The following is an 18,770-nucleotide window of genomic DNA, read 5'->3' as shown; positions in this document are numbered from 1 at the left end:
GAGTGTTAAGATGAAATATTTGAAAGCCTTTTTCTCTCTGTTTCTGACCTACACCGACACGCACAGAAAGGACCCAACGTGGGACGAGTCATCCAGCTCAGCCAATATTCCTGTATCTGCCTATACACAGGATTAAAACCAGCTCTGTGGCTAAGCATTCCTGTGGTGTTACACACAGCCCATTTCCGTGGCAAAGCTGTGGATGTGCCAATGGACAGCAAAGGGGTGGGAGCATCTCACCCTGCTCCCACCAGGTCCCAAGGACAACATCCATCCCTCTACCCAAAGAATGCTCCAGTCTCAAAAGTCTCTATGTTTCTGCCTTGGACTTCTAGAAAGGCATCACAAAGCATCAGGCAAAGAAGCACACAGAAGTAGGCAGAGAAAGGCCAACCCTAAGGACTTGCAAATCACAGTTCAAAGTGCTGTTTTCATTTTGTTTTTTCTTTCAGAAGACCTGCAAACGTTCACAGGAGGCAACCCCTCAGGCCAACAGGAGCACACCCTGTGTAAGCCTGTCATTACACAGAGTTGGTAACTATTTCAGCAACAATAATCCTTAACATTTTCTTACTTCTCATCGTATTGAGGATTCAGAGTTTTTTTCTTAACAGATGTCTTCTTCCTGCTTGCCCATCTTCTATCTGGAAGCAGGTAGATACGGACATATGGATCCACTCCACGATTGGAAGAGGGAACTAAGTTTCTGTTAAAAGAAATACAGCGTTGACAAGCGAGGCAGGTTCTCCTGCTGTGTGCTTGAACACCTTGTCTCTCAAGCTCAGACCAACCCTTCATGGGATCACAGGCCAAAAACATTTTTCTTGGGAGATGCAATGCAAGCAAATAACTTTAAGGATGCAAAGTTAAACAAAATTTTCAGTACTGAGTGTGTGGCCACTCATTTGGGTTCCTGAATTAACACTGACAAATTCAGTCACAGGACTCATTGCTTGCCATCACGACAATCGCCACATCCCAAGACACACATCAGTTGTTGATGCTGTTCAGAAGTTCTGATGCAGCACCTCCACTGCAGAGAGTGCTGCTTGCTGGCCACTCTTGCAGGTGTGGCACTGGCCCACCAACCTGGGCTCAGTTGGGCTGCCCAGGTCGAAGGCAGCCAGTGCTATGGCGAGTGAGCTGTGACTGTTCAGCCTGGAGAAAAGAAGACTGAGGGGGGACCTAATGAATGTTTATAAATATCTGAAGTATGGAATGCAGGGGGAAATGGCCAGCCTCTTTTCAGTGGTCTGTGGAGACAGGACAAGGGGCAATGGCTGCAAGTTGGAGCACAGGAAGTTCCACACCAACATGCGGAAGAACTTTTTCACAGTGAGGGTGACAGAGCCCTGGGACAGGCTGCCCAGGGAGGTGGTGGAGTCTCCTTCTCTGGAGATATTCAAGACCTGTCTGGACGCCTATCTGTGCAATATGAGCTGGGGAGCTGCTTTGGCAGGGGGGTTGGAGCCGATGATCTCTCAAGGTCCCTTCCAAGCCCTACAATTCTGCGATTCTGTGATCTCGGCCAGGCAGTTTATGCTGTGCATGGGCCTGCTCCAGCTTGTCTCAATGACACAAGCTCAGGGCACTCCTACCCTTTCACAGAGGCACAGATTCCCAGAATGGTCAGGGTTGGAAGGGACCTCTGGAGACCCTCTAGTCCCACCCCCTGCCAAAGCAGGATCACCCAGAGCATGTTTCACAGGTTTGTGTCCAGAGGGGTCTTGAATCTCTCCAGAGAAGGAGACTCCACACCCTCTCTGGGCAGCCTGTCCCACCCAGTGCTGTCACCCTCAGAGAGTAAAGAAGTTTTTTCCTCAGATTGAGGCAGAACTTCCCTGTGTTCCAGTTTGTGTCTGTCACCCCTTGTCATGTCACTGGGCACCACCAAAGACAGTCTGACCCCATCCTCTGGACACCCACCCTCTAGGGATTTATAAGCATTAACCTGATCCCCTCTCAGTCTCCCCTTCACAGCAAGATGCAAGCAAACGTCAGCCTCACCTGCAGCCGTTCACCAGCACCACGAGGCTCTGCCGTACGGAAGCGTATCGCACCGTGAGCTGAATCTCTCCCAGAGGCATTTCGGTCCCGCTGCAAGACAGTTACACAGTCAAAGCTGTTGAACACAACCACCTAACAGACCACACGCACAGACCCCGCAGCACAAAACAGGACGCCAGTTTCAGAACCTGGAGATGTTGTTTCCAAGTAAAACCAACTTTCAATGCCTTACTCCTCTTCCTGGCACCCTAAGGTTTGCAAGCTAGAAAGCAGCTGGATCAGAGAAGCTCCCCAGAAGCAATACTCCCATTAGTGCTGGCACTGCCCAGCTGGCCCTCTGGACAGGGACCCCATCTCAGTCCTACAGCATCCGTGGGCAAAAATGCACCCAAGTGCCCTGCTGTAGGTGGAGCAGCGAAGTATAGGTTGGTGTGTTACATGGCTCCCTCAAGGATGTCTGCATATGCTAAATGGGACCTTTCTAACAGCGTGCAGAACGAGATACAGAAGTGGTTCTGAATCCAAAGCATTGCTTAAAACCAGCTTAAAGTGGTCTGAATGAGGACCTGGGCAGAGCTAGAGAATTTGCCCTGCCAGAAGTACCAGACTGAACAGCTGGAGGGGGTTTGACATTCAGGTTGACAACTGCTCTGATGCTCTCATGACAGACATCGTCTCCAGAGTTTCAGGAGATGGACCTTTGTGCTCCTTCAGTACAGGAAGGATCCTACGCGTGCCATTCTGCGCCCCAGGAGAGCAGATCCAGCTCTCTGTCCTCCTCAATGGAGCACACTACCTGCAGCCTCCCACTTCACACCGTGGGAAGGACACACACACAAGCACACCTACCCACAAAAACTGTTCACAGCATTATCAGTCCTGAAACGCGCTGGATGAACACACAGCATCCAAAGCTTTAAGCAGCCAGATACACTTATCAGGGGGCTGTGTTGTTACAGGAGTGGGACATTCAGATTTTAAACACCCTGCTGCTAACATCAGGAGTGTTCCAAGTCCCAGGATATTCTGTGTGAGAGGCTCCTAAACAATATAAAGCCAACACATGGAGCACCTCTTAGGAGAGCCTAAGGAAACGCTTTCACTTTGCACCTGATCTGACAGTCACCCTCTCCTTTACTGTGCTGTGGACAGGGATACTCCAGCCAGTTCTACATAAGGTGATTTGAGACCCAAACCGCCAAGTGACTTCGCAGCCTTGAATTCAACTGCATGCAACAGCGATCTACTAAACCTAAACCTTCCCAAAGAGAAGAGCAATTCAGCTGGAAGAACCACCTACTTATGAAGGTCCAGATTACTGCTACTTAATTCAAAGCAAGAAGAAGGCAGAGAACCCAGCGAAGTGATGCTGGGCGCAAGCCTCAGTTCCTGCACCACTGGCAACGTGGGCACTACCGCAGCTCTGGTATGCAACGCTGATGACGGGCGATGCTCTGGATTTTGCTCATGCTCTGCCTCATTAAGGCCAGCAACAGTTTCACTTGGTACAGGTGCTGCTGAGCTGTCATTTGCGTCCAGGTTGTCTCTGCTGTCCTTTCTCAGCAGGGATTCAAGCGCTGCGGAGTCTTTGCTCACATGAGGTACTTTCGAGACGTCGGGGTTTGGTGGGGAGCCAAACTTTTGCTGGTTTCCACCCTTCTCCACGACACGCACAGGACCTTGCTTCGAGGCACTGACACCAGCCTTGACTCTTTGTGGATCGGGTTCTTCAACATTCAAAGCCTAAAAATGACAAGGGAGAGAGAGAGATGAGCGCTGCTCCCCAAGCGCTGGGGTTAACGCCGGCACCACCGTGGGGGACTCTCACCACAAAACTCTAACAGCAGGAATCTGCCCTTAGAGGTGAGAGGCGCCTATGGGATTAGCTGTGGCGCTGGCTTCTCTTGTCCTTCTGGGTGTGTTTTGAACAGTGTCTAAACCCTGATCCATGAGAAAACAATTCCTAAGCATCAGCCTCTCTTACTGTGGAGCTTGGATTTCCCCAGCTTAGATCTTCTCAGTCCAGCTCTTTATTGTCATGAGAAGATTCCCAGCAATGACGCTGCACTAAGCCTTGGGAAGCCCCAGGGATAACTCTCAGCTCCACCACCTGCTCTTAATTGCACTTAAAGACCTTGTCACACTTCTACTTCCTACTCATCTGAAGCAAAACTGCCCTGCTCCACACACACCTCTCACCTCTTTTGCCTGGTAAGAACTGGATGCTTCTGCTGGGGAAGCCAAGTGAAGATGGCAAAGAACAACTTACCCGCAACACAAGTTTCATCTTAATGAAGCTGTCTGAACTGGAATGATCCAGCTGAAATCTCTGATCCAGAGTCATGTCCGGGTCCTTCAGTAAGTGGGAGAGACATACCACTGATGTTCCCAGGGCACTATCCCGATCCTTGTCTTTTATCTGCAGGGGTAGTGGGGGGGTGCAGGAAGAGGGGGGTAGTAAAGGTTTTTATCAGATGGGAAACTGGAAAGCATACCGGTGGGAACAGCAGAGCAGGGAGGTGCTTCAGACAGACACCAAAATTAGATTATTTTCTTCTGGATGTACTATCAAGTAGGGTCACTTCCAAATGGGTGCTGCCAGAGTGTAACCAATCTCTGTGTTTGCAGGAGAAATCCCATCTCTAACTATGCAGAGAAGGAACTGCCTTAGCAGAAAAACTGGGCCCTGGGATTTACTTGACTTTCCTTACTGACTTTGGGGAAAATGTCCCAGGCAGCTGGGTGACAATTGGTCTATACCTTTACAAGCTTCTTGTTCAGCCTATTTAGCCTCGATACAGCTTTTAAGTTCAAATCCACTTCTGTAGCCCAGGGAACAGCTGGAGAACTGGCTGTGACTGCAATGTACCCCACTGAGACACAGGGCTTCATCATCAGCGAGATACTGAGGTGAAGGGAAAGGCAGATGCCAGCATCACCTCACAGAGACTCGCCTGTGCACCGACACGTGCTTCATCCACCTTTTAAGGAGGAGGACCCCACATCAAGCACACAGAAGCAACCAGTGTTGAAATCACATCACCCACGAAAGAGATTTCTTCCTACAGACATGCACTTGCTCCAAAGGAAAGGCTTTTCTCTCACCTCGACGTGGAGTGACTGGGAATGAGCGCTGTGGACAAAGAAGGTGAAAGCTTGGCCCCACGTGGGATCTTTGCTGAAATTGCAGGTCTGCAACAAGAAGATCGTGGCATATTCATTAGCTTGTTCTGTAACAGCAAAGAATACCCTGTCACTGACCACCAGAGAGGGTCACGGTGACCCCCTTGCTTTATTCAGTGATGCTACACCCCAACTGTATGGAGAGAGTGAAACTTCCAGGTCAGAAGCGTGCAGAAGCAAAGTCTCTGGCAAAGCCAGAACACATTCTGTGGGATGTGGAAATGCTGAAGAACAAGTCTGGTGAGCTGCAGTTGGCTTGGACCAGCAGCAAGGCACCCCTCCCTCCCTCCTCTCCACCCAAGGAGGGCCAGAGCGCTGCTTCCAGCCCGCAGGCACCCAGAGCCAGCTCCCACAGCTGCAGCAGGGATGGGTAGGAAAGCTATAGAGGGGCAGCTTGATGGGTGTGGAGCTCGTGGGAAGGGCAGGAGGGCATAGCTTCAGTACCATCGGCTTTGAGGATGAAAGAGCTTGGAAAGCATCCATGGGGGGGCTGTGTTTGAGGCTGCTCCGTACACCAGCTGCCTCTGCCAGGCCGTGAGTGCTGGCAGAAAGGGGAAAGGAGCAGGGGAAAGCTGGGAGCTGGACCTAGCTTGGGAGAGGCAGGTGATGCTATGGGGAAAAGGGAAAGCCATAAAAGGTTAAAAATGGAAACAGAACCCAATTTCAGGATGGGCAGGTGGAAGGAACAAAGGAAATAGGTGCTAGCCCCGTATGCTGGTCTGCAGCCACCAGGATTCATTCCTTTTTGGTGGGTGGCCAAAAGAACATCGGGGCCACCTTCATCCACAGCTAGCTGGAGGGCAATAGCCACAGCAGCTACTGTGAGGGCAGAAGGCAGCTGTTGCCCATACTCATCGGGCAAAGTAAAGATTAAATAATGAAATAGGAACTGAAAGTGGAGTGGAAGAGACCCAGATACATCTTGCCAAGGTAGAAAAGATTCAGTAAGTCTGTGAAACACAGGAACCACGAGACTCTGCCAGTTTGATGTAAATGATGCTGCCCTGAGAAAGCATGAGCCAGATTGGAGTCTTATCATTCTTTCCTCTTCAACTCTCACAGAACTTGGGTATCTTGGCCAATATGACCTCAAGAACAAAACCACACACCTGTACAGCAATTAGGCACCAGCTAATCAAGTGCAACTCAGTGACACAGTTGTCCACATGCTGATTGACCCCCACCCACAGCCTCTGCAGGTATCGCTGTAGCTACAGCTCTTCAGCTTTATTATCCCTACTCTTCCTAAAGACTACTAGGAGATACTCAGCAATAAAAGAGAAAATATTTAAGGAAAGTAGAAGAGTCAGTCTCACCTTGCTTTTCTGAGTCTTGTTTCCTACTGTGAGCAGGACAAAGGAGGAAGGTTCTCGTTCCATCTTCTGCCATTGCATGCACATGTACACACAAAAAAATAAGAAAGCAGAAAAGAAAAAAAAGACAAAGTTCTGGTTTACAGGGAGCAGTATCAAATCACTACTCTTATGTGACATAAGTTGCTGGAAACCTGACAAGTTTTCAGATGCAGGATGTCTGAAGGGTGCAGCACAGTCTACCACCAAGAATGCACATTTAAAATAAAGTTTTCATAGAACCATAAAGCAGTTTGGGTTGGAAGGGACCTCAAAGATCATCCAGCTCCAACCCCCTGCCATGGGCAGGGACACCCTCCACTAGCCCAGGCTGCCCAAAGTCCCATCCAACCTGGCCTTGAACACTGCCAGGGAGGGGGCAGCCACAGCTTCTCTGGGCAGCCTGTGCCAGTGCCTCAACACCCTGAGAGTGGACTCCCAGAACTGGTCTGCACGTCTCATGTCTTGCTGTAAAGCAGCTGGAAGCAAGTTTTCAGCCTCAAGTTACATTTCCTCCTTTCCAGAATCAATTAACAGGCTTCTGGCACTGTGCTTCTCTGCACTAATGCTGTAGAAGTTGAGGCTGAGAGTCTGCTCTTGGCACACCATTGTACACAGACACATCTGGAATTAAGGGGTTTTGAATGCGACGGGCATCACAGTGCTGATAACTCTTGTAAATGGTAAAGGCTGTGTTGGGGAGGGGAACTAGTCAGAGAGAATAGGAAGCTTTATCCCTTGCTCAGAGCTGTGGTTGTGTGTAACTTGTTCAAGAAAAAAAGGGAGGAAAACAAGCTTCTCTATACCCACCATTTACATACAAGAGCAGAATGCAGTATTTTGTGGGGGAAAAAAGTAAACAGAAGCAAAGAGAGAGGAGGTATGGATGACAGAGGGGAAAGGAATCTGGTGGTCAGGTCTCCAAAGGACAGGAAGGTCCAAACAAGCATATTCTTCCCATCCCAATGCAGGAGGTCAAGCTACAACAGCTCAGCATGGAAAGAACCCCTGCAGCAGCAGAAAGGGTGACATGACTTGGTCCCAGGTCTGGAAACTCTCTGTCCAAAGTTTGAAACAAAAATAAAGACAACTCCACACACAATCAATTATTTCCATGGTGCATTCCCCCTTGGACCTACTAGACTTTCACCAGGGCAGGAGGGGGTGGGCTTGTCAGTGACTGTTTTGAATCCCTGGTCACTTAGATTCTGACAGCAAAGAGATTATTTCTTTTTAAGGACAGCTAGTTTCAGTTGCTATGGTACCACATAATCCTGAATGATGTTTTGCAAGTATGGGAGAAGAATATAATTTTTACCTTGAGGTATTTGTTATTTTTGATCTTCTTTGCTCCACATTCACCATTCGAATACTCAAAGTGGTTTTTCTGAATTGGGAAGAGACTAGTTAAAAACAATTAATTTGCAGGCTTTAAAAAAAAAAAAGGGGGAGGGGAGTTTGGGAGGTGAGGAGTGAAGGCTGCCTGCACGCCGTCTGTACTCACAGGAAGGTTGAAGGCGCTGTCCAAGTAGACTATCAGAATAGCTGTAGACAGACCCTTCTTGTCCTGCAGAGCCCAGGGAAGATAAAACAAAACACGAGGTACCCATGAACACCCACCAAGGACAACAAAAAGCACAACACAAATTCAAAGGGCAGTTTCTGAAAGCTAAGCAGCTCTTCACCTTTCTCCTACAACCTGCAATTTAGAGGAGCACAAGACAAGACAGCACTACAGTTTTAAGCAGAGTAGAAGGTGTGTCAGTCTTTTCCATTCACAGACTCACATGAAACTGTAGGGGTTGGAAGGGACCTCAAGAGATCATCGGGTCCAACCCCCCTGCCAAAGCAGCTCCCCAGCTCATATTGCACAGGGAGGCGTCCAGATGGGTCTTGAATATCTCCAGAGATGGAGACTCCACCACCTCCCTGGGCAGCCTGTCCCAGGGCTCTGTCACCCTCACTGTGAAAAAGTTCTTCCACATGTTGGTGTGGAACTTCCTGTGCTCCAACTTGCAGCCATTGCCCCTTGTCCTGTCCCCACAGACCACTGAAAAGAGGCTGGCTATTTCCCCCTGTGACCCACACTGGTCTTAAATTTCCACCAATCTCTCCAGCGCAGAACTGGTGGGATTCCCCAGTGCAACCAGACATCTAGAAGCACGCTCAAACACATACACCAACGTCAGTGATCCCGTATCAGCAGAACAAAGCCCAGAAACAAATTTTACTTGCTTCAGTGGAACTCAAATGCTTTTGCTTATGAGGAAACAGCAGCCCTAGGAGATGGGCTTCATCCAAGCAATTCTGGTGGAAGGGTAAGATGCCATTGGGAACCACGGCCCTACCGAGCACCAGCGCTGGGTAATTCTTTATGACTGATATGGGTTACAGACAGGGGTCCTACACAGACCCTAGATGAAGAGGGAAGGGAAAAATTATCTAAGGAGGGAACTGTGAGGCGCCACTGTGCAGTGAGTCAAATGAAATTCTGCTAATTCAAACAAAAAGAGCTGCCAGATTCGAGTTACTCCTGAATTACCAGGAGACCTGGGGCAGGCAAACGCCCTTCCTCTTCAGGAGAGGCGGTGGAGGAAATGACACCCAAACTTCATCAGACAAAAAAGAAAACCCAAACCCAAAACAAACTCCCATGAGCTTGCCTGGGGTTCCTAATTTTACACGCTACTTCGTTGATTGCTGGACAGGGATCAGAGTATCTGAGTCCCTTAAGCAAACACTCACCTCATGCAGATTTTCTTGGTCATTGACTAGTGAAAGCCACTCCAGCTTTAAATGCAAGTGTCCACTTGTTGTCTTACTTAAGGGAAACCACTAAATGGAGAGAACAAAGAGTGATGAGAGACCTGTGAGGCAGAATAATTTTCTGTATATGTTGCAGCCTGAGACTTACATGCAACAGACAATATGAACTGCAGGTTGAGCACCTCAGCTTGTGTTTTTGCCACTTAGGTTGTAGCACAACCATCTACTTAGAAACACAGGCCAGAACAAACCAAACCAAGGCACCCATAGACATGAAAAGCACACAGCTATTCCCAACCTGCAGCAGCACAAGACCAGCACCCTGGTATTGTCTGCAGAGTGCTGGGTTAAAGGATGAACCACAACGAGATCTGATCGTTGTTCTGCCAAACTTTATCTGTAGCCTTGGACAAGCCTCATGTGGGTATCTTGTGCCCTGTGTGTACCAAACGTTATCCCACTGCTGGCTCAGTGTAACCTCAGGGCTGTCTGAGGTTGCCAGCTTGATTATAAATATTACTCTAAAGCTACTTAAGGTTTCCCTGAGCAAAGGTATTTTCTTTCTGTGCAAGTACCACAGCACAAGCGTGCAAGGCAGCTTGAAGCACATGGAAGCAGTGTAGTAGCGGAGGGAGGGCACCAGTGAGTACGTGTAAGGAAGCACCACCAACCACATTTAGAAACAAGCTGTGATCTTTACCTCATCAACAGCTCTGTCGTTCATTACATCCACTAGGCTTATAAGCAAGCTGAAAGACAAAAAGCAAACATGTCGGTGTGCATTTCAGCCTACAGCATACGGCAGGGGTGGGGAGAAGAAACCACCACCAGAAAAGCCCAGGCTCACATCTGTTCTGAACAACTTCTGCACGTTACCCAGGTGTGTGCGTGCTGGAACACACACTGCTGAGCTGTCCCTCTCAAAATACTTCCATAACTAAAATACAATTGAAATTAAAATCTCAAGTTGTGTAATAACCATCACCTCTGACAGCTTCTTAGGATTCCCTGAACGAGTCTGTGACTGTTTTATTCCTTGGTCAAAGTTAGCTGCACTAGGAACCAATAACTGGTACCAGTAGCTGGACAAAGGGTGTAGATAGGATGTAGATTCCTTCAATATTAAATTTCCAGTATGAATAATTTGGGTGTCCCATTGCAGAGGTTACCTGACCCCGAGCGAGGGTCATGCTAATTTACCTGCCCATAAAGTCATCTTTATCTGGATCTTCATCGTACAAGTCCACTTCTAAGTCCTGACCAGGCACTTCATGAACAACAAACTGGAGGAGAAAAATGTGTTGATTAAAAATAAAAAGCATTCCCATCGGATCAGGTAGGCTCGGGCTGTGGACAAGAAAACGACACTTCAGAGCTGTACAGCACACTAAGGACATTCCCTGCTGGTTTGTGGGTAACTTCATAACAAATACAATTGATTAGAGGTGGAAATATTTCCAAACCAGATTTCTTGGCTTTGATCTACAAGCTAAACCCCTCAAACTGGTATCACTAATAACCAGAGAGGAATCAATGCTAGAGCAGAGTGCAGCTGCACTGATTGATATTTAAAGCAACGCTTTGCACCTCCTCCAAAAACCCACATATGTAAATCAGATCAACTCAAATGACATTTCAAGTTTGCAATGTAAATTTGAACTTGTTTAAGGGACAAAAATGCCTCAATCAATCCCAGGAAGTCCACCTGCTCCAGTGCAGAGAAGGTCCTCCAAGCACAGGGATGTAAACGGCTGTGCATCCTACAGATGGAAAGATCAAAAGATTCAGTACCTCAAAGGTCTCGTTCCAAATGGGATTGAGATCCCTGGAAACTGTCTTGCTTCGATACTGCACCGTGCCGACGCGAAGGAGGGCATAGGGGTCAGACTTCCCCCTGATTGCACCAAGGAAGCTGTCTTTCTGGACAAGGTTTTCAGCTTCTAGCAGGTGAACCCTTATTACTCCCTGAATAAAAGAAGATACAGAATTGGTCATGAAAATGCGCTCGTTGGCTAATTACAATACGCCACCTCCTAAACCCAGTTATTTCAGGCAGCGAGGGTAGTCACCGTGACAGGTTTGCAAAGACACGTGTTTTGATGCAGTGTATTTCCAATGACAGCTGCATTAAAACACTTCTTCAACCATTTACCTAGAGGGGAAAAAAACCCACCTTAAACAGATGCACAGTCCAATCTAGATAACTGCATAGGAAATACTCTGCAATTTATTTTTAAATCAGAAGCATACATATGCACACAGGACCACAGCCCCAGTCAAATCAAGTGTAGATGAAAGATCAATTCCCACTGACTGAAGGAGGAACTGAGCACTCACTGGCAGGTTCTTCACTGAGGAGTGGCCGTTCAACTTCAATTTGATGATACAAGTTTGCAATAGGGAACATCTCTTTGGCATTCATCTATATTTACCTCATTAATAAGCGTATTAAGTATTTGTTAAATGAAGGAGACTGAAGATCTGGATATGCCAGGCAGTTAGGAGATTTGGGGGGGAGGGGGTTCCTAATTTTTTTTCTTTAACTAAGAGATTACACCCTCTGAGCTCCTTATTTGTACTCCTTCACAACATTAGTAAAAAAAATTAAATAGCCTGACACTCATTGCTCATTTACTTGCTGAAGATCTGTGGTATTCACAAATGAGACTAAAGGTTTAAATTGGTACATGAGCCCAGCACCTAGACAGACTTTTTATGCTATGCATAGATGTTAGAACACCCCCAGATTATGAACTATGCAACATTTGGTTTTATATTTCTGAAATATTACCCACAGAAAGCCTACAGACCAGGTGGAAACACTGGAAACACCCCCAAAAAACCAATCCCAAAACAACAAAACACTCACATGTGGGACAGGGAACCTCAAGTGGGAAATGTTCATGTTCTTCTTCAGAGGCACTGTGATCCTGTTTGGTAGAACCAGCCGTGCAGCAATGAGGTCTTGAATTAGTGAGTCGGACATTACACTGCAGGTGAGGAAAAAAACCCCAACCTAAGTCTCTACAACTGATCACCATTTCCTTTAGAAGAAAAGAATTGAGGCACAGAGCAAGATAAAGGATACTGCCTGCCTTCCCCTCACTGCACAGGAACTGTGGCATTTAGCTCAGAACAAGAGGAAACGGAGAGGACAGGTTACCACCAGAACCAGCCACCGAGGATGGATGTGGATCACTGTGGAAGGGCAGGCTGCCTCCTATCAATAACTCGTGTCTAGCTGAGCTGCTGCAGAGAGATGAGCACAGAGCAGCCTCTCAAGATCCCTTTCAATCCTTATTCCCAATCCATCTGCAGTGCCCACTCTCATGCAGGGATGTTCCAGTCTGGGGTCATTGGTGGCGGACAGAAATTTGGCTCCAGCAGGTTGCAGATGATGAACGGGAGTTTCAGCTGTACAACGAGATTGTCACACCCCCAAACAAGTCATACAAACTCATGTGCCTTCTGGGGTTCCTTGGGAATGCTGACACCAGAGATGGACAAGGTGAGGAGGGAATCTGGAGTTTTCAGCATTTCACAGGGGGCTCAAGACCTCAAGGTACTTTAGTTTTAGACTTAGAACATGGTGCCAGCACATACTGCTGTCTGCTTTTGGCCACATGCTGAGACCTTACAGTAAAATGGCAAAGGTCAGTAACATTCAAAACAAAGTGAGTTTGACTTTATCTTTTTTTTTAATGGGAGATCAAGTAAAAGATGAGATTCTGTATCTTGGTATGTTTTGCACTAAGGAGGAAAATCTATTTGAAGTACCTGGCCCTCTGGCACACAGAAGATTGCAGTGGCTGAACTAAGGGCATTGTCTGTCCTGGAGTTTGGGGAACTCTCCTTAAAACTTACACATGTATAGCTTTTCAGGTTAAATCTTTCCTTTAGAATTGCTCTGTTATAGTATGGTGGGGACAACTAATTTGATCTATTGCTCCTCAGAAAGAAGTACACACCTATCACAGACGTCTGGTGATGAACAAGAGGATTTCAACCTGTAACTACAACTCAGCACGAGCAGAAGACAATATTGAGAGGAAAACCCAAGAGCACCAAACACTTGAAAGACTCATTCTCTTGACAAAAGCTGCTTCTCAGGGCAACACTGCAACAAAATTGTCACAGATAAGGCTGGATTCATGCAGAAGGAAAGTCATCTCTTGCTCTAAATGTAAAATCAGGAGCCAGAAAGCCCTTGGTCAGGCTTTCCTGTCAAACAAACCCACAGGAAGGTCACACAATTGTCCCTTCTTTTGAGTCTCAGTGTACACCCAACTAAACACAGCTTGCACATGAGGACATATGGCTGCATCCAGTTTCTTTACTCTCTGAAGTCAGCCGGATTCATTTGAAAGGGAGAGTGCCTGTTCAACCTGTACTTCAGCCTGTTCACGGTCAGGCGTGTTTTGCTCCTGGCTTTCATGGGTAGTGCTGATGAACAAGCACAGGTTTCTGTGCTCAAATCGCTGTGAGAGATCCAGGCAGTGAAAATTTAGGACATCAAATTTGCACTTAATTATATGAGAGGCTGTAGGCTGGAACACCTACATACCTTCTCCCTGCAAGGATTAAGGAAACCACGTCAGGGAAGAAGAGATTCATTCCTCTGATAGAAACTGGAGCTCTCAGGGCAAACTTCAGGGCAAAAGGCCACTCCGGCCTGAAATTAAGAAAAGAATAAAGCTTCCTCTCACTCAACATCAAAGGTGTTCAGAGACCCTTTAATGCATAAACAGGCACCTGAAGTAGTCAGCCACTTCCTATGAGTCTGCAAACCATGCCAGGGCAGAGAGGGGAGCAGAAGTGTTTGCATTTGCATTCAAACAGACTTTCTCCTTACACTGAGATACAAGGCAAAGCCAAATCTCCAATCTGGACAAAGAGTGTGAAACTTACAGTACTGACAACCACTAAGATTTTCATCCTCGCTCTGCAAGGTTTATGGAGCAGCTCAACCCAAGAGGCATTGGGGAAGAGCTACGTTTTCTGAAGAACCTAAAGGGTGGGACAGTCATAAAGAGAAATGTTCACCTCCCTGTAAGTCCAGCATGGTTTTCTTTATCACTTGTTGTATTTCAGTTTGTCAGAGGGACTGCAACTCTTCTTCACTTCAAGGTATCCACACACGAGCACAGACTGCCAGTCACCTAGAGCTACCTCACCTACCTCTGCAAGTAACCAGCACAGGGGAAATGGAAGGGCTTGGTGTTTAGTTTGCAGCCTGTTGTGGTTTGGGAGATTCACTATTTCCACCTTAAATCCCCAGTGCAATCATGTGCTTGAGGGAATTTTGACAGGATGTAAAAAGCACCCTCTCCTCCAGTTTTACAAACTCCACAGCTAGATACAACGGGGAGAATATCAGCACACCACCTCCTACACAGCCCTCTGGAGAGCAGCTTTGATGGTCACTGAAGAAGGTCATCCCAACTTCCCAAGGCTTTTTAAAGAAAAACAAAGCAAAACAAAGGAGACACTCACTTAATCCCCGGGATATCCAGGAGGTTGCTCATGCCTGCCCAGCTGATTTCCAAGTGCTACAACAAGATCAGGGAGAAAAATTATTAAAAACTTTACTGCAGAACAAATGTAGAATTTCAAGGGGGAGTAAATGCTCCTAAAACAAAGCCAGCTGTTTAAAGAAAGCAAGACCTGCAGCAGTAGGTGGCTGCATCTCAACATTAAAGCCAACACCTGCTAACTGTTTTACCTGCAATGAGGGTCTCACTGGGACTTACCCAGGGTCTCACTGGGACTTACCCTGTCAGCACAGGGAAAGAAGCATTCAGCCCCTAGCAGTGGCCACTGGCAGATGCCCTGGGGTCATGCATAGTAAATGACAGCTCCACCTAGACTTTGAAGTTGTTTCCTCATCCTTTCACTTAGGGGTTGGCCTATGCCCTGGGGCAGGGGGATTCACAACCACCACCTGACTGCAGGAGTCTGTGTATCTATTCACACAATAAACAAGAAGGGGTTTTTTTCATGTGCTAAAGTAATGCTACTACATCTAAACACAAAACCCACCTCGTTTAAGATCAAAAATGTACAACTTCCATGAACTCTGGCAGAGCACAACCCACAAGCAAAGCAGAGCTGCGTGCTGGAAGATAACTGGCTCTTCTAAGACCAGAAGGTTTCTCCTATGTTATTAAACCACAATTCAACTACAAGGCACATGACCTCAAACAGGCAAGCTTTCAAAGCATGACCATGATTGAAAGCTGGAGAGGGACTCTTCATCGGGGATTGTAGTGATAGGACAAGGGGTAATGGGTTTAAACTAAAAGAGGGGAGATTTAGACAAGATATTAGGAAGAAACCCTTCACTGTGAGGGCAGGGAGGCACTGGCATAAGTTTTCAGCTGTGGCATCCCCCTCCCTGGCAGTGTTCAAGGCCAGGTTGGATGGGGCTTTGGGCAACCTGGGCTAGTGGAGGGTGGCCCTGCCCATGGCCTGGCCTTGGAACCAGATGGTCTTTGAGGTCCCTTCCAACCCAAACCACTCTGTGGTTCTATGACTCTACAAATAGTCTCCAAGATGACCATTTAAAATCTACAGTTGGGAAGATGTGAAATCCACCTGGCAGGATCCCTGCCGCGAAGGCCTACAGTTGCCTTGCGGCTGCTGTGCCATCACCATCGGCAAGTCCTCCCACTCAGAGCGAAGCAAGTAACTTTTTAGGCACTACCATAAAAGACCAGGGCAAATTCAGTCCCCTCCTCTTAGGGTTTGAGAGGAGCAGTGAACAATGCAGAATTTGCTTCAAACACCCTCACTGCGGAGCTTTCACAGCCGTGCAGTTTGGGTTACCGGCCATGGACACCTTGTGTCACTCACTGAAGAACTTTCCATGCTTTCAGACAGACCCAGGAGGCTGCAGAGCCCCGTTCACTACTGACTCACCGGTTTCTGCATAAAAAACAGGGTCACAGCTCCAATAAAAGGCGGGTCGGCTAGAAGAGGTTCCAGTATCACCCGCAGAGTCCCATACAACTGCAAACAGAACAGACCAAGGAAAACCACATCTGAAGGTGTTCAGGATGCAGCTTCAACACTGTGAGCTAGTCAGTGATGGAGACAATTTTTAAAATCCCACTTGAAATCATCATACTACAAGTTCAATATCAAGAATAACTCCCTCCCCCCAGAGCAATGCTATTGATAATGGGCAATGTTTTCTAAGGTTATGGAATCTCCCCGCTATCCTGGCAGCTACACAATAGAGCAATCTACCTAATAGTTTTCTAACCCAGTATGAGCAGGCTGTTGGTCTAATCTAAACCAGTTTATGAACACCCTGAACTGGGTCTTTTGAAGTTCTCTACCAACACATAGCCCCTCTGAACTCCAGTGGCAGAAGCTCAATGCTCTGGCACTGACCCTGTTTAAGAGTCACACTAGGAAGGTTAAAAGTGGTATTTAGGTGCTTTCCAAGGAAGGCATCGTTTCCCCAGCCAAAACACAAGGAGATAAAGCCAGTCATTCCAAGCCTGCTGGCTGGTGGTTTCCCAGTTAAGTGCCATGACCTCCCCACTGGGACATGCTACCTCCTGCCCCACGTTACCTGGATTACCATAGCACACACCTGTATGCCTTTCACTCCAAGATTAAATTTGGATATGTCCATGTGAATCTCACAGTCCCCGATGTAACTGAAAGAAAATTCTCATATTATTCCACAGTTTGCAATTTGAGAACTTCTGTGCTGTACAGAGTATAAACATTGCAGTTTAATGACCCCACAGGTAGAGACACAGTATAAACATTGCAACCCCACAGGTAGAGACAGATTTTCAAACAGCTGAAAAGGGAAAGTTGAGCACAATGAACAAGGGTCAGATCTTCTCAAGAGAAACCCTGCAGTCAGCTGGGACAACAACCTACCTGCAAAGTGTCAAAGCAACATCTGTATTTCAAGGTTACTTTTCCACTCGTAAGTCTGGCAGGAGGCTGAGACACACTTGCTCCAAGGAGGGAATCAGCAGGCCCACGTTCAAAACTCAAAGTCACAAGAATGCACAAGCCAACTGCCTTCTTGCTCTCTTCTCTGCCAAAGGCCTGATCCCACCCCAGAACCCAGTGACCCAGCTCCCAAGCTGACGCAGAGTCATTCGGCCATCACGCATGCAGCCCTCAAATGCCAACAACCAAAAAGCCCACTTGAAGGACAAACTCATCACTAAAAATAACCTGGTTTCCTTGAGGCTGACTGAAAAGACAATGACTTTAGATAGGATTTTGGTCAGTTGCCATGGAGAGCACCAGGCTTTAAATAAAAGCAAAACGCTGAGTGAGTCCTCCTGCAATTTGGAAACCACCTTAAACTTTAATAAAAGCAAAAACATCACCCTATGCACAAACTGATAGCCACTCCCCAGGGAGCAGAACCCAGCAGACCTGTTGATGCCTCTAGCAGAAAACGATTGAAAGCAGCTACCGTGTTCCCTTTCAGCCCTCTGAGAAATAGCTCTTTCTGGATGTATACACGCAAACAGCCTGCAGGTAAAGCAGGGTGTAAAGGTATGGCAGTAGTGAATGTGCTGTGCTTGCCACCTGCGTGCATAATTTCACCCCATAATCAAAAGAAAAAAGGATTTTTTGCTCTGACCACATGTAGATGGGCAAATAGTGCTGCAGTCGCCACTAATTCATGCTGTAATTTGCATAGAAACAGATTCCCTCCCTCCCAAAAAACCCAACCTGCCAAGAATGCGTAACCCTGAGAATTTGTCTCCACTTTTGCAAGCAAAGTTCTCAAATATTTGTTTACAGAGAGTCCCTTAGCAGAACTTTGAAAGCTCATAATACACAAATTAAGGCCTTTAATGTTAGAGTATTCTCATTTCTTAAATAACCAGCCTCACAGGCCATGCCAAAATTAACACAAATCTTCCCTATAACCTAGTCATATAATTAAACAAACTTATGTTTACGCTTATTAATTTCTACAATTCTGACATTATCTTACAGCTCATTACACTGGGTGCTAATAGAGCTTTGTCGCAATAGAAGTCTAAATGAGTAAGCCAAAATGAGTTCCTCAATTTGCAGTAATTAATCCAAGAGGATTTAATTTGGCTGTTGCCAATGTCCAAGCACAACAAATAATAGTTGTGGTGTTTCAATTTACAGTCCTTATGCCTTTCCATGCAGTCAAAAACTCTTCCCACCCAGTCCTGGGTGGCTCTCTTCTCCAGTTACACTTTGAATCATGTAATTGTGTTTGAAAGTCTTGATGCTGGAGGAGTCTTTACCGCTTTTATCAGAGCCTGAGCCTTTACTCATCCTTGAGTCCACCTCATGCAGGCATCACCCCCATCTCACGGCGGTTGGCAGGAAGGATGCCCTCTATCTTCATCTCTTTTACTCCTCATTTCCAGTCCAAGCTGCTCGTGCTTTTGACCGCCCCTCTGCTCAGCGTAACCCTGCTGTGCTCTCTGCTGCCCA

General features: G+C 47.0%; 1 protein-coding gene across 1 annotated transcript in view; it reads right to left on the bottom strand.

Moving 5' to 3' along the window:
* ESYT3 (extended synaptotagmin 3) overlaps positions 1–18,770 on the bottom strand; it is a gene marked incomplete at its 3' end in the record, with an annotated part of 33,365 nt that overhangs the window by 2,254 nt on the left and 12,341 nt on the right. The window contains exons 5-20 of the mRNA XM_084265597.1: positions 16,909–16,975; positions 16,227–16,316; positions 14,802–14,857; positions 12,178–12,298; positions 11,100–11,273; positions 10,509–10,591; positions 10,009–10,057; positions 9,288–9,377; positions 8,047–8,109; positions 7,861–7,929; positions 6,507–6,572; positions 5,113–5,199; positions 4,277–4,426; positions 3,308–3,750; positions 2,008–2,097; positions 575–706 (exon numbers count right to left, since the gene is read on the bottom strand). Coding sequence (XP_084121723.1) covers positions 575–706; positions 2,008–2,097; positions 3,308–3,750; positions 4,277–4,426; positions 5,113–5,199; positions 6,507–6,572; positions 7,861–7,929; positions 8,047–8,109; positions 9,288–9,377; positions 10,009–10,057; positions 10,509–10,591; positions 11,100–11,273; positions 12,178–12,298; positions 14,802–14,857; positions 16,227–16,316; positions 16,909–16,975 — 1,830 coding nt within the window. The remainder of the gene's footprint in view (positions 1–574; positions 707–2,007; positions 2,098–3,307; positions 3,751–4,276; positions 4,427–5,112; positions 5,200–6,506; positions 6,573–7,860; positions 7,930–8,046; positions 8,110–9,287; positions 9,378–10,008; positions 10,058–10,508; positions 10,592–11,099; positions 11,274–12,177; positions 12,299–14,801; positions 14,858–16,226; positions 16,317–16,908; positions 16,976–18,770) is intronic.

Source organism: Gallinula chloropus (genome assembly GCF_964237585.1).
Source record: "Gallinula chloropus genome assembly, chromosome: 5".
Taxonomy (NCBI): Eukaryota; Metazoa; Chordata; class Aves; order Gruiformes; family Rallidae; genus Gallinula; species Gallinula chloropus.
Note: the sequence above shows the minus strand (reverse complement) of the source record. Positions and strands in the feature narration are given on the sequence as shown.